Source organism: Lemur catta, chromosome 16, assembly GCF_020740605.2.
Source record: "Lemur catta isolate mLemCat1 chromosome 16, mLemCat1.pri, whole genome shotgun sequence".
Lineage (NCBI taxonomy): Eukaryota > Metazoa > Chordata > Mammalia > Primates > Lemuridae > Lemur > Lemur catta.
This window is the reverse complement of record NC_059143.1, coordinates 49,983,662-49,998,638: the sequence shown is the minus strand read 5'-3', so window position 1 is coordinate 49,998,638 and position 14,977 is coordinate 49,983,662. Positions and strand designations below refer to the sequence as shown.

The following is a 14,977-nucleotide window of genomic DNA, read 5'->3' as shown; positions in this document are numbered from 1 at the left end:
GTATTGAGCTATGATGACGCCACTGCACTCTACCTAGGGTGACAGAGCGAGACTCTGTCTCAAAAAAAAAAACAAAAAACCCCAAAACTATCTCCCATAAAAATAGTTGGTAATTATTCGTCAATTCTAGAAAATTTCTACTATTAAATTCCCTTAATTTAATAAGTCCAGGAATTAAATTGCATTGCTAGAAGTTTTATTAAGAATTATATTTATGTTGCATTATTTAATGATGGAGAAGTTGTAAGGAAAAATTGACTTGCCGGTATTCAAAAAGTATTTCAGGAAAAGTTTTAGGTTATTATGGCCTAGATTTTATGGTTTCAGATTTTATGGTTTCAGGTCTGCTATCTAAGTGATCTTTTTCTTTTCTTTTGAAGCATATTTATTTTCTATCTTTTATTATATTAATAATTTTTAGCATAGAATATTAAATATTTCTATATTGAAAAGAACATTCTCTGTGGGACAATATTGAAAAATATACATATTCTTATGTACTCTTGAAAATGTCCTTTTGTATTTAACACTCTTGTAAGTACTATCTAGATATAACAAATGTTTTATATTTTGCCATTTTTACTTCCAATGCTTTTTTATTCAGTGAAATAAAAATACTATAGTTGTAGAGGAAGCTTCTTTCCTTTCTTACCCCTTCTTCCGCAAACATGGCCTAGCCACTCTTATAAAATTGGCAGATATCCTTCCCATCAATGTTTTTTATATATTTTAATATGTATATGAATGTCTTTATAAATAATATTAATGTGTACTATTGTTTTATCTGTTTAAAATATATAATTTCATTCTGAACATGTTTTTGCTTATTGTTCCTTTCATTTAGTAGTAGGATTTGAGATCTACCTACTTCATTTATCTTTTGTTTTTTTTTTTTTTTTTTTTGAGACAGAGTCTCACTCTGTTGCCTGGGCTAGAGTGAGTGCCGTGGCGTCAGCCTAGCTCACAGCAACCTCAGACTCCTGGGCTTAAGCGATCCTACTGCCTCAGCCTCCCGGGTAGCTGGGACTACAGGCATGCGCCACCATGCCCAGCTAATTTTTTCTGGATATATTTTTAGTTGTCCATATAATTTCTTTCTAATTTAGTAGAGACGAGGTCTCACTCTTGCTCAGGCTGGTCTCGAACTCCTGACCTCGAGCGATCCACCCACCTCGGCCTCCCAGAGTGCTAGGATTACAGGAGTGAGCCACCGTGCCCAGCCTATAACTTTTTGACCTTTGAATTGTTGTTAATGGTTAGGAAGTACTAATTTGCAAAATGAAAAAAATTAATTATATTTATAGAACTCATTATTGGTTGTATTTTTACCTTCCATGTTGTATTTAAATTTTATTAATATTTCAAGTAGCTTTTTCCCCTCTCACACTAAATAGCTGCTCACAAAATATTATTCTCTATCACAGATTGCGAAAAAAATTTGTGATAGTTACTCTAAGAGGTGGTACAGAGTTATTACTTACATTTTAGGTGCATAGTTGTATTGATGAAAATCCTAGGTATATCTTATCTCTCATAACTTTAAGTCTTTTGAGTTGAATTTTGTTTTTCTTTCTCAAACTTCATTAAGTAAAATGTGAACACCTTAGGATAATTTATTATTTTGTTTATGTCCTTGTGTCTATCATTGTGAACAACTTTAAGAGATTATGGCTGTCTCAGCTGTTTGCTTATTTAGTTTATTAAGACTATGCTTGTTGGCAGAAAATAATATGTACCTCATACAAACTTCTCAAAAACTGTTAGCCAGGAGAGTCTTTTTCATCCTTTGTTGTTAAAAGAAAAGTTTCAGTGAAGTGAAAACAAAAATTAAAATTGGATTATAAACAGGATAATTTTTCTTTTGAAAAATCAATATCACTAATTTTTAAATACTTTTTTGTATTATTTTACAGGAATGCTTAGGTGTACATAATGTCACTAAACCTGTATCTTCACTTTGTAATGGAATTCATTTTCTACTTCATCCAAAAGTTCTGTATGAAATCTCTGCATTTGGCCTTCAAGAACCGAAAAGTGAGGTACGATATGTTAAAAATACATTCAAAAATTACTATAATTTGCATATTCTGCTAAATCAAGGTAATAATCTAATGTAACTGGATAGTATGATGAGAAACTAAAAAGAAATTGTCTTTGATGTGTTGGTCAGTTAAGGTGTTATTTAAATAAAAAGAAATGTTCAAGAAAATGTGGAAATAAAAATACAGGACATACTTAATTTCAAAGAACTCAGGTCAAACATTTTATATTTTTTCTCTAAGATGTAGGGAACTATAGAGTACAAGTAGTTATAGTAAGCAGGTTATTTCAGTAAAGGAAATTTTTATTCAAGGGAAAAAATATACATTAGAGGCAAAAAAGTGGAAATCATTAAGGGAGAAAAACTGGTTGAGAATAGAATGTAAAATGATGCTATGAAAATATGAACATTTGAAGAAAGAGCTGTTAATTATAGCTCCTTTCCAGGTTTTATAAAATGTTACAGGTATGTCAGATGACCTAGTGGGGCATCTCATTTTACTGGATTATTGGATCTTCTTGTTGAGCAGGTGAATGCTGCTGCCAAGGCCATTCTGTTGTATCTGCTTCAGGGACGATTGATGATGACAGCACTGACCTGGAACAAGTTTATTGAGTCTCTCTGTCCTGTCATTCCAGTACTACAGGTATTCTGTGCAGTTCACCTTTTATGATACCATTTATCTTTGGCTGAGTGTGATTAATTTAAAAGCCTGTAAACAGCAAAACTGTCATGTTGTGAGAGAAATGAAAAGAAGCCATGAAGGCACTGTGGCTAAGTGAACAGGAAGTGGGTGGCTGTCTTGTTTCTGGCAGAAGGTTAAGCAAGGATAGCTAATTTGTCTGTATGTACTTTATGTATCTAGGTGGGAGGTTAAAAAGTAAGGTGTAGGCACTTAGCATTGTGAAAAATAGAACTCAACCTTATATAAAGGCTTTTAGGCAAAGCTAACTGTACTTTTTAAGCAGACCTTACATAACGGATTTGCCTCATTACTCTATATGTGCATATATATATGTGATTAGAAGGATACCTTGATTAATATGCTCTTGGAAAGAAAGCTTTTTTAGCAGTCCTTGTGGGCATTAAAGGAGTGTGGGAAGTTCAGGTCCCTGCCTTCCCTGGATGAAAAGGTGAAGATAGGAAATGCCATCATAGGCACAATCCTCTTTTAGAAGAAAGAGCCTAAGCCTTGGGCCTTGAGACTCACATGGTCCTGTTGATAGCACTCCATCTTTCTACTATGGGGATGTGCTGAGAATCGGTGAGGTGCCTCATCTAGGGGAGGCGCCACCACTAGAACCTTAGAAGTAGAAAAATCTGCAAGTGTCAAGAGGGTTGGCATAGTTGCCCGAAGTTCTCCAGTATGTACTTTCTTTTAAATACAGTTTAATGTAGGCTTCTTACATCATATAGGATATTTTGAAAAACGATTGTTTTATTTAGTCGAATTGAAAGAAATTTATGAGTTGCTTGACAGGCCAATACCATTCTTATTTTCAAGTTGAAAAGTTAATATGTATAAAATTGGACAATAATTTCTCTTAAAAAAAATCTATCTAGGGCTATGCAGACACAGAAGATCCTTTGGGTAATTGCATTCTTCTTTTAAGCAAAGAGAGTTCTGAGGCAGGAGAAGAGATTCTCCCCTGTACTACACGATTGAAGTCTATCCTGCGACTTTTGCTAGTGAAAAAGCCATTGTGAGTACAATGTAATCTTTTGAATATTAGAGATTAATGGAAACAGTCTAAGAAAGTATAGTAATTACATCAATCTGAAACAAAATAGAACTAAAGACTTTAAAGGAAGGTGACTGTCAATTATTAGACAGAGAAAGGAAACTAATGTGTGAAACTGAGCAGATCCAAGGTTTTTTAGATGCTTGCCTGAAACGTTTCATCTGTTTTGCAACCTGGTTATCCTTGCCCAGATCAGTTTGTGCTATAGCACTGCTCCTAAGTACTGTTCAGTAGTGCTCTAGGCCAGTTGGAGAGCCATGGAGATAAACAGATTGCAAAAATTAGAGTGCATTCCCATCTTCTCTTCTCTTTAGAAATTGTTAGTCTCCTGGAGTGATCCTTTTCTAAACATCTGTTCTGGAAATTAAGTTTTTTGTAAGTGTAGTGGGCCAGTTGCCTCATATACCAGAGTTATTCAGGTATTTTAATTTCATTTAGCTTGTACTATTAACTTGGGAAACTGAAAAAGTATGCTTTCCTTGACCACCATTAATATGGGCATCATTTTAATTAAAAAAGGAGAAGGAGAAAGATAGTGTTTTTCTTCTTTCTCTGTCAGTACAACCTAAATCTTCCCTGTTACTCTCTTTAGGTAACAGTGGTTTGATTTTCCCTCACTGAGAAGAGAACAAAATCTTAGAGTCAAGATGGATAAGTAGTGACGAAGAGGAAGAGTTGGTTGAAAAGGCTAGGAGGAACAGACATTCTTTTGACAATGGATAATTTTGTTTTCCCCAAACCTCATGTCAGGATAATATAGCAGCTTATTTATATAGAGATGATTACACTGAAAAATAAGGAAGTAGGTGAAAATAAACTAAAACATTAAGAGAATGGAAAGAGGAAAATCAAAGAAAGAGACTCTAAAAATGTCTATATAGTATAGAAAGTAACATTTCCATAAACTTCATGTAGGCAGAAGCCCTGTTCATTGGCTAATCTTTATATCCTCAGGACTTCATAGAGTACCTTATACGTAAATATACAGTCATGTGTTGCTTAACGACAGGGATATATTCTGAGAAATGCTTCTTTAGGCAATTTTGTCCTGGTGTGAACATCAGAGTGTACTTACACAAACTTATATGTGATACAGCCTACTCCACACCTAGGCTATATGGTATAGCTTGTTGCTCCTAGGCTACAAACCTGTACAGTGTGGTACTGTACTGAATACCATAGGTAGTTGTAACACAATGGTAAGTATTTTTGTTTCTAAAAATATCTAAATATAGAAAAGCTACAATAAAAATACAGTATAATAATCTTAACGGGGCTATTGTTAAATACGTAGTCTGTCGTTTACCAAAATGTCATTATATTACATGAGGCTTGACTCTACTCAAAAATTATTAGTTGAAAGAAGTAAATACATATGTAGGAATAACTGGATCCTGGCATTTCATGCTAAGCCTAAAAATTGCTAAATTTATATACCAGAGAAGAAGATGCATAAGTATATGCTTTACATAACCCATCTCTAGCCTTCTTTACTAGGGGTTGTAACTATCTGTAAATTGATATCATCAGATTTTAATATAGATATCGTTGGCTTGGAATGAAAGGAACAAATGAAAACTATTAGGTGGGTGTTTAGCCTTCCTAAGCTTGCATGAGGTGCTGCAGCAACTGGGAGGGTGAGAAAGTTTTCCTGACTTCTCATATCATCTTGGGGTAAATATTAGTCCTCCGGAGATGATATCTATTAGTAATATTTCAGTAAATATCTGCTTTCTGTTAATTCCACGAGTATTTATTGAGTGTCTACCATATGCCTATGAGCTGTGGTCAACTATGGGGTGAAGCAGTGCAGAATATAGACATGGGCCCTGATCTTTTAGAATTTGGCCTGTAATTGGTAAGATAGATGTTGTTGTCAATTGTGCTTTATTAATTGTCATAAAGTGAGATACATGTTATGATACTGGGGCTTCAGGATGACAGGCCCACATACAGCAAGGTGACTCGACCTAGGCTGTAGTAGGGAGGCCTCCCTGAGTATGCATATTTTAATTGTCTTACAGGTAGTGCTTAAAACCTGTATATGGCAATGTAATATAAAACCTAATATATGGCAATATATATTATCGCTTAAAATTTGTTCAGTTTCCAGGTAGTTCAAGAACCTATCAGAGAAGTGACAGATACATGGTTGTTTCAGTATCTCCTACCTCACTGACCTTTGTCCTCTTGATGGTTTTTCTATTTTTCTTTTTCATTGTTTAGTGGCATGCAGTATTTTACCTTTTCTTGAATAGTCTCCCATCCCCTCCCTCAACTGACCTTACTCCTAATGCCTTCCAGATAAAGAATTTTAATGGGAATCAAAAGTATTTGTATTTTTATATTTGAGAGGAATTTCCACCCCACCCCTCCCCTCCCCCTCCTCAGCGTCCCAAGTAGCTGGGACTACAGGTGCATGTTACCATGGCCAACGTGGCCAACAAATTTTTTTATTTTATTTATATATACATATATTTATTTATTGAATGAATGAAGGGGGACAGTGAGGAGGGGGGTTCAATTTCCTTCTTTTTTTTTTTTTTTGAGACAGGATCTCACTCTGTTGCCCTGGGTAGAATGCAGTGGTATCATCATAGCTTAGTGTAACTCATATTCCTGGACTCAAGCTATCCTCGTCCCTCACCCTGGAGAGTAGCTGGGAGTACAGGCATGTGCCATGACACCTGGTTAATTTTTTTATTTTTAGGAGAGATGAGATCTCACTCTTGCTTAGGGTGGTCTTGAACTTCTGTGCTCAAGCAATCCTCCCACCTTGGCCTCCCAGAGTGTAGGATTACAGATGTGAGCCACCACGCCCAGCCTGTGTTTGAGAGGAATCCATTTGACGCCTAATAGATGATTTTCATACATAGTAGTGATATCACACTCTAGTTATTAGAGAATTACTCTACTGGAAGTTTGACTTAATGTTTGGCCTCTGCTCATGGGTCTGTGATACTTTGTGGTTGAAATAGATCACTATATTTGAAGTTAGGAGTTAAAGATTCAAGTTGCAAATCAACTTATTGAAGTTGACTGTGATATATAGTCTCAGTGACTCTGTCTCTTTTGTAATTATTGATTGTTCTCTGTTTCTGATATTTATTTTATAAATATAAAATTGAATAAATGTTTTATACAAAAGATTTTTCTAGTAGAAAAAGTAAATTATTACTAGTAATGGCAGTATGACTAATATACTTTGTTGATATATAATAATTTTTTGTAATCACACACCTTTTTAATAGACATTTGTATATTACAGAATTTTGACTTAAATACTTTGTGTTTTTAGGGTCCGCTCACTAGCATTAAAGCTTTTAGCGTTTCATCTTAGAAGTGAAGAAGGGGCTGATACAAAGCGCCCTTTAATAGATGCCAAAGTTCTCTCCAGAGTTACTAATTTATTTATTGTGAAAAAACCTATTGAACTCAAACTGGATGACAGAAAAGAACTGGTTATTAAGGTGACTATAACTTTTGAGTTTATTATTTTGTGATTATTTGATACATCTGCATATCACATTTTATGGGACATTCTTCAATTTGTGTATGTCCTCAGGAGGGAGAGAAGTGTGGTGATTCAGGGCTAGATTGAAAGTGTGTTCTGGCTTCACTGGGCTTCTGGATACATTTATTTATTGAACAAATATTTCTACTATATGCCAAGCATTATGTCCCTTCTAATTTAGTATATCCAGTGGAAGTGCAAATTATTTGGAATAGTATCTTTTTTTTTTGAAACAGAGTCTAACTTTGTCGACCCAGCTAGATTGCCACGTCGTCATCATAGTGACTGCAACGTCAAACTCCTGAGCTCAAGCAATCCTCCTCCCTCAGCCTCGCTAGTAGCTGGGACTACAGGCAGGCACCACCATGCCCGGCTAACTTTTTCTAGTTTTTGTAGAGATGGGGTTTCATTCTTGCTCAGGCTGGTCTTGAACTTCTGACCTGAAGTGATCCTCCTACTTCGTCCTCCTAGAGTGGTAGGATTACAGGCATGAGCCACTGCGCCCAGCCTGAATAGAAAGTACAACATAAGGCGAAACTAGTGGAAAGAAATTTTGTGATGACTTTTAAAAACAAATATCACTAACATAAAAACTATCAGAAATTCTTCTTGTTTTTATGTTGGAAATTGCCTATAATTGCAAAAAAGGAAAAGTTTTTATGACAAAAGTTTCAGTTTCATTATAAGAGAAAAAAAATAATATAGAAGGCAAAGGCAATTTCCCCTTCTCTTAAATGTTACAATAGTTCTAGGATATTATTTGTTAATCTCTTTTCTAAATCTTGGGCTCCTCATATACCTTTGGAGGTTTGTCATCTATTTCCCTGGCTTTAGTCAAGTCTGCACCTGTATCATACTGGACCAATGCAGAATTTTCTAAAGAAAGCTGTCCATTATCTTCATTGATTTGTTCCTGTATTTTATAGCTACTTTTTCACTTCAAGTTTGCAATCTGTCAGGTTTGTTTTTTTTTTTTTTGAGACAGAATCTCACTCTGTTGCCCAGGCTAGACTGCCATGGCATCAGCCTAGCTCACAGCAACCTCAAACTCTTGGGCTCAAGCAATCCTTCTGCCTCGGCTTCCCGAGTAGCTGGGACTACAGGCATGCGCCACCATGCCCGGCTAATTTTTTTTATATATACTTTTAGTTGTCCAGCTAATTTCTTTCTATTTTTTTTTCTGTTTTTTAGTAGAGATGGGGTCTTGCTCTTGCTCAGGATGGTCTCGAACTCCTGAGCTCAAACAATCTGCCCGCCTCAGCCTCCCAGAGTGCTAGGATTATAGGCGTGAGCCACCGTGCCCGGCCTCTGTCAGGTTTTATTTAAGTTTAGTTCACCAAAGCGTGTAGTAGTATTTTAGAGCCACAGGTAATACAATGTTTTTTTTTTAATGGAGAAACACATTTAATTTTCTTACCCAAATGTTCAGAGCCATGTGACAGCCCTGGCAGAATTGGAGAATCTTCCACTACCTACATACCAGGTCTGGCTGGGGACTCCCTGAGTACTAAGCCATTGGCAGTCACTCCCATGCCTGTGTATGGTATGGAGGAAGAGAGCGGAGGGAGCATTCTGGTACTGTCTTCTTTGCCTCTGTATTAGGGTGAAAAGACAGCAGTGGTTAGGAGAAAGAAAGAGGGTCAGTTTTGCTTCTTTTCCTTTCCCCTTTTCCTATTGCAAGTTTTGCCACCTCAGACTCTGTCCTGGCACGAAGTAACAGGAACTAGTATGGGGGTGGCTCTGTTGGGGTGCCAGGCAGCAAGTCCCAGAGTGCTGTCTCTTCTGGGGTCTTTCAAGAGGTAGAAGCGAGATTCCAGTTGGTGGCTTTTGGGAGCAACAGGGAAATATTGAGTCATAGGTCTGGGTTGCTCTTCTGAGGGTAGCCTGATACTACCTGTAGAGATGTTAGGGAACATGGATGTTTTCTGTGTCATTTTTAAAGTGACTAATGGATTAATGGGTTATGAATGGCTTCCTAGCAAAAATGTATATTAAGAAGAGAGGCTTATTTGACATGGTGGCTCTTTGTTTTAGATCCTAAGTTCCTCCCTGACCTAGCAGATCATTGCTGCAAATTACATGTACATATATTGGTTATTTAAGTAAGTTGACTTTTTGAGCTTTTGTTCTTAAGGCACAAACTTTGTAAAATTTTATTGAAGAATTGGGAGCAGATGAAAAGTATAATTATTTTGTTGTTGTTTGTAGTTGGAGACTGTTGAAAAGGTATATGACATCTTCACCTCAGATGATGTTGATCTTGTTTTGAGAAAGTCAGCTGCAGAACAGTTAGCTGTGATTATGCAAGGTAATGTCTTTTAAAGAAAATGATTGCTGTGCTGCTGATAATAGAATTTTAGATTGCTGTGTTTAGTTGATCAGGGTCTGGCAAACTGGATTATGGGCCAGACCCAGCCTGTGGCCTGTTTTTTTTTTTTTGTTTCTTTAACAGTCATCAATTTAAGAATGGTTTTTACATCTGTATAGTTATTAAAAAAACAAAACCAAAGAGTATGGACAGACCAAATGTGGCCAGCAAAGGCTAACAACATATTTGCTACCTGGTTCTTTACAGAAAAAGTTTGTTGACCCTTATTATTTGACCTGGAAATGTTATTTGATAGAATTATCTTCCTTCTAAAATATTGATATAATTCTGACACTAAAGTACATGTTTCTTTCTTAATTTACATAGTATGTGGTGTTTTCAATTGGTACCATCTTGCTTAGAGAAATTAGCCAAACAGTACTTTTGTGGGTAGGTAAAATGAAAGTAATGCAGCACAGCATTTGATTTATTTTTAAAAGCAACTAGTAAAATATATTGTTAGCTTTGTTTATAGTGTTGTTATTCCATAGGCTTTCATTCTTTGGGTTAGTTTTTATTTTTCCCTATATGTGATATATATACTTTAATATTTGTGAGAAATTATAACTTTACATTTACATAAAAAGATTTTTGTGGTTAGCATTCCTTGTCTTGACGTTAATTGGAATCTCAGATGAGAATAATTTAAAAAACCACATTCAACATATTTGTGGTTTTAATAACAATACAATAGACTACAGAAAATAAGGCTCTAAAACTGGAGAAGCGTGGTTAAAGAAAGATTAAGAAAGCCTCTTTTAGAGAGTATTCTTTCAATATTGCTAACATTTCAAAAGTATAACTTATAATTTGGTATGTACTGTACTGGGGGTAGTGGAAACTTTTTTAAGTAGTAGCTAAAGGTTGTTACAGTGATAGCCACTAGTTCAATATCTGTGTGTGTGTGTGTGTGTGTGTGTGTGTGTGTGTGTGTGTGTGTGCGCGCGCGCGCGCACGCAGGTGTGTGTTTCTCAATGGGAATATGGGAGGAAGTTCTGCAAGTTGTTAAATACTTGCAACTAATCTATAAGCTGCTAGAGTTTTTGGGTCTAGTAATGTGTGCGTGTGTGTATAAAATCCTTTCGTGTGTATACAAGAAAACCTTTTTATTACAAACATAGTATATGAATATGTTTATTAAAAATGTTCGTATTCTTACTATTTAGAGTATATTATAATCCTGTTCCTTTTATATTTGCTATTAATAGTTTGAGGCTAGAGTTTTTTATTAATAGAAAAATGTTCATGTTGCAAGCCATATTTACACATTGCCTTGTGGAGAATTTTAAATATTTTGAGGTGATGAATTTGGAAAAGAGAAAAAATGTCAGTGAAACAATGTAAAGAAGATAACTTGCCATGTACAAACAAAAGAATTCATTTGTACACTTAAAATTCTTTTACTTTTCAGAGTCTGAACTAGCTCATATAATTATTTTTTTATAGTTTTGTTTTTGTATTATAGAAGTATAATATACTTGTTACTTAAATGTTTTCAAATTGTATAGATGTATATAAAGTAAAAAGTTGAAAGTTCCATTCTCTAATTTCAATTCCAGGTGAAACTACTTTTAACAGTTCAAAGTTGTGTGGATATTAGTTCTGTATATTTCAAAATGAATATGTTTTCAGAGCTACAAAAGTGTTAACTTTTAGTAACTCCTTTTGGTCTACAGATATTAAGATGCATGGTGTGGTGAAAAAGTTATGCTTAATTGACAAGATAATTGAATATTTAAATGCATGTGTGGGTCAAGATGGCAAGGTAAGACAAATGTGTATCTAGACATATTTTTGTAGGCTGGTGTTTTTTTTTTGTTTTTTTTTTTTTTTATTTCAGCTCTTCATGGGGGTACAAAAGCTCAGATTATATACATTGTCTGTGTCCCACCCATCCCCCTGATGGTGGTTTTATTAATCAGACCTGAGCTTGAATTCAGCTGAATTTGGATGAGTACTTGGATTTTAAGTCTTAAGTAACACTCCCTATCTTGTTCATTTTTTAATTTCTAAAAGTGGGGTCTCTATAAGGAAAACTAATCTTAAAATTTTCATAAGATATATAAGCAGAAGTATATATAAAACTTATTTTCAGTGGAAAGTAATTTTTAATATTTGCATTTTAGTTTCACATACTTTTGATAAAAAGCATAAAATTTTGCATAAGATAATATTATGGTATATTTTATCTCACTTTGGAGTGGGTGAAAATAAAATAACTGTGTTTTCCCTCCTGACCAGGTGATAGAATGTTTGATACAGCCATGCCTCACACTCTTGAGGAAAGTTTTATGTGCTGATCCAGTCATGCGTGTTTCCCTCTCGCAACAGTCTTCTCTCTTGACCCTGTTATTCAGAGGTGAGTAAAAGAAATTCTGCTAATAATGAGATCAATCTTAAGCTTTAAGTGTTTCTTCTTTAACTGCACGTAGTATTTACTTCTTGTTCTACTAATAAAACATAAAGTTTATTAGGGAACATGCTACTAAAATAACTCATCACAGAGGAAAATGTTTAATACTTTTATGGAAATTTCCTTATAATTCTGATACTGAATGGACCTTGGAGCCGAGAAAACCTAAAGCCTCTGATCTTTTCACCTTGATGTCAATATCATTTGGTGCTCAGACAGTAAATTAGAGTCTATAAAGAGATAAAGTTGCAGCTGCTGTCATTACTGTCTTTCCAATATCTGTTCCCTCTTTCTTCTTTTGCTTTTGCCTTCAGATCCTAGAACCTTTGGTGTGATATCTGATTATGTCATTAGACTGGCATTAATAGTAAGACCCAGCCTGTCAAGGGTGGAAACTAGACCATCTGAATGACTCTGAGCATAAACTTATTACATTTATAAAGTGTGCTTTTTCTTTTAACCCATTTTAGTTTGATTCTGATTTAGTAATGTGTTTAGATGGACAAATTTCATGTAGTTGTGTCCTCTTTTTCTTCTGTTTCAATAGCAACCTTGATAACATTTTATACCATTTTCTAGAGTTTTAGGCTACTGCTTTTAAATATTTTACGAGAAGCATCCTGATCAAATATACTTAACCTTGTCTATCATCAGGAGTGTAGGAGATAAATGAGATTTATGTTCAAAATATATTATTAGAATATAGTCATTTTAGCATTTTTTCCCCTCCTAATGGCTTCTGCTTGCCAAGTGAATAGGATGCAGTTTAAGTAGCATTGGTACAGGTCCAAACCAGGTAAAGTTCTAAACATCTAAACCGACCCAGTGAGTTTAGGTTTAAAAAATTTTGAGTAGAGTATAAAATTTTTATAAGTTCTTATTCACTAATGGTCTGAAAAAGCAGCAGTTAAGGATTTTTAGTTTTCTTTAATTCTTTTAGTAATTGTCTTCCTAACTACATTCAGTTGAATTTAGTCTCTAGTTTACCTTTTTATTTATATTATTCAAGCATTGAACTTATTATGAACACCTACTGGATTCAAAGGTACTTTCCAAGGCAACACAATCTATACCCTTTTGATATTTAACAATTTTTCTATTTCATCACTGTGAAAATTACTGCAGTGAGTCTGAAAAATGAATTATAGTATCTCTCATAAATAGATTTAATTTCAGGGTAAAATTAATTTTTTACCAGCTGCTCAACCAGGAAAATCCACTCCTTAGCAAACATTGATTGAGCACATATTATGTGCTAGGTACAATGGTAGGCCCTTGGAATATAGTGATGAGCATGGTAAATGACCCTTATAGCACTTACAATAGAGTTGGAGACTTTGACAAGTAAGTATATAATACAATATAATAATACCTTTAATAGTAGGATTCCTGGCACCAGAGGAAGTGCTAAATAGATTGGGTGGTGGAAAGCATCAGAGATTGCTTCCAGAGAATGTAGCATCTAAGCTGGAATTTCAGAAATTAATAGGAGTTCAAACAGAGAGGATTGACTTCCATATATATAGAGGGAGCCATGGAAATATGGTTTGGATGTTTGGCCCCTCCAAATCTCATGCTGAAATTTGATCCCCAGTGTTTGAGGTAGGGCTCACTGGGAGGTGTTTGGGCCATGGGGAAGGATCCCTCCTGAATGGCTTGGTGCCCTCCCCATGGTAATGAGTGAGTTCTCACTTCATTAGTTCATGCAAGAGCTGGTTGTTAAAAAGAACCTGCCATTCCCCCTATCTTGCTCTTCATTTTGCCATGTGACATGTCTGCTCTCACTTCTCCTTCCACCTTGATTGGAAGCTCCCTGAAGCCTGTCCCAGAAGCAGATGCTGGTGCCATGGTTGTATAGGCTGTAGAACCGTGAGCCAGATAAACCTTTTTGTAAATTACCCGGTTTCAGATATTCCTTTATAGCAACACAGACTGGACTAACACACATGGTTATGTGTGAGAGAGAATGATATGTTTGAGATGGTGGTTGATTAGGGATGGCTGGATTGCGGGGAGTCTGGGGTGAAGGGGAAATGGTGGGGTGAGGCAGGAAGGGCACTTCATGCAGGTGCAGATAGGTCTTATTAAACAGCAGTGAGGAGCCATTTAAGGTTGTTAAACAGGGGAAGTATGTGTTTTAGAAAGATTATTCTGTTTGCAGCATGAGGGATAGATTGAAGGGATACAATAATTAAATAGTCTCTCAGACATACTGCTTTAAATGATAAACTTCATGTTAATGACAGAATTCTATACTGTATTTCAGGGTTATAAATTAACTTAGAAATCATTTATTATACCGTAGAGATATTTAGTAATTTGGCCAAGGTCATCACCAGATAATGGTGGAGGTAGAAGAACCACACTTCCTTACCTTTGTTTGTTTTCGTTTTAAATAATTACCAACTTATATGTCCTTATTGTAAAAATTCAGATAATATAGAACTACAAAATAAAATTCTGAAAGTTTTCATTTTCTTCTCTTTGTCAGTTTCCCAAAGAAGAATGTTCTAATTATTGTTTGGAATGTGTTATTCCAAATGATCTTTTCTACACACACATATTTTTCATACTGTGTACTTCAGTATTGTGTTTCTTCCTTTTTTTCAACTGAGAATATATCTTGAATATTTTCCCATATTCTTACATATGAGTCGACATTCTTAAAAATAAAAAAAAAATCCAAGAAAAAGATTTTATATTGTTTCAAAATTTCAGTTTGCCATATTACTGGATATTTGTTTCAGATTTTTCATCATGACAGTAATCATCTTGTATGATCATCTTTTTGCGTAGACTGTATATACTTTGGGAGGCCGAGGTAGGGAGATCGCTTGAGGTCAGGAGTTCAAGACCAGCCTGGGCAACATAGCAAGGCCCCATCTCTACATTAAAAAGA

The 14,977-nt window shown here is 35.2% G+C and overlaps 1 protein-coding gene across 2 annotated transcripts in view; it reads left to right on the top strand.

Annotated features, from left to right (window-relative positions):
* The window catches only part of RTTN (rotatin), a 139,611-nt gene that overhangs the window by 39,751 nt on the left and 84,883 nt on the right, over positions 1 to 14,977 (top strand). For both annotated transcript variants that reach the window (XM_045527475.1, XM_045527477.1), the window contains exons 15-21: positions 1,914 to 2,039; positions 2,571 to 2,687; positions 3,605 to 3,744; positions 7,082 to 7,253; positions 9,506 to 9,605; positions 11,342 to 11,430; positions 11,907 to 12,024. In XM_045527475.1, coding sequence (XP_045383431.1) covers positions 1,914 to 2,039; positions 2,571 to 2,687; positions 3,605 to 3,744; positions 7,082 to 7,253; positions 9,506 to 9,605; positions 11,342 to 11,430; positions 11,907 to 12,024 — 862 coding nt within the window. The remainder of the gene's footprint in view (positions 1 to 1,913; positions 2,040 to 2,570; positions 2,688 to 3,604; positions 3,745 to 7,081; positions 7,254 to 9,505; positions 9,606 to 11,341; positions 11,431 to 11,906; positions 12,025 to 14,977) is intronic.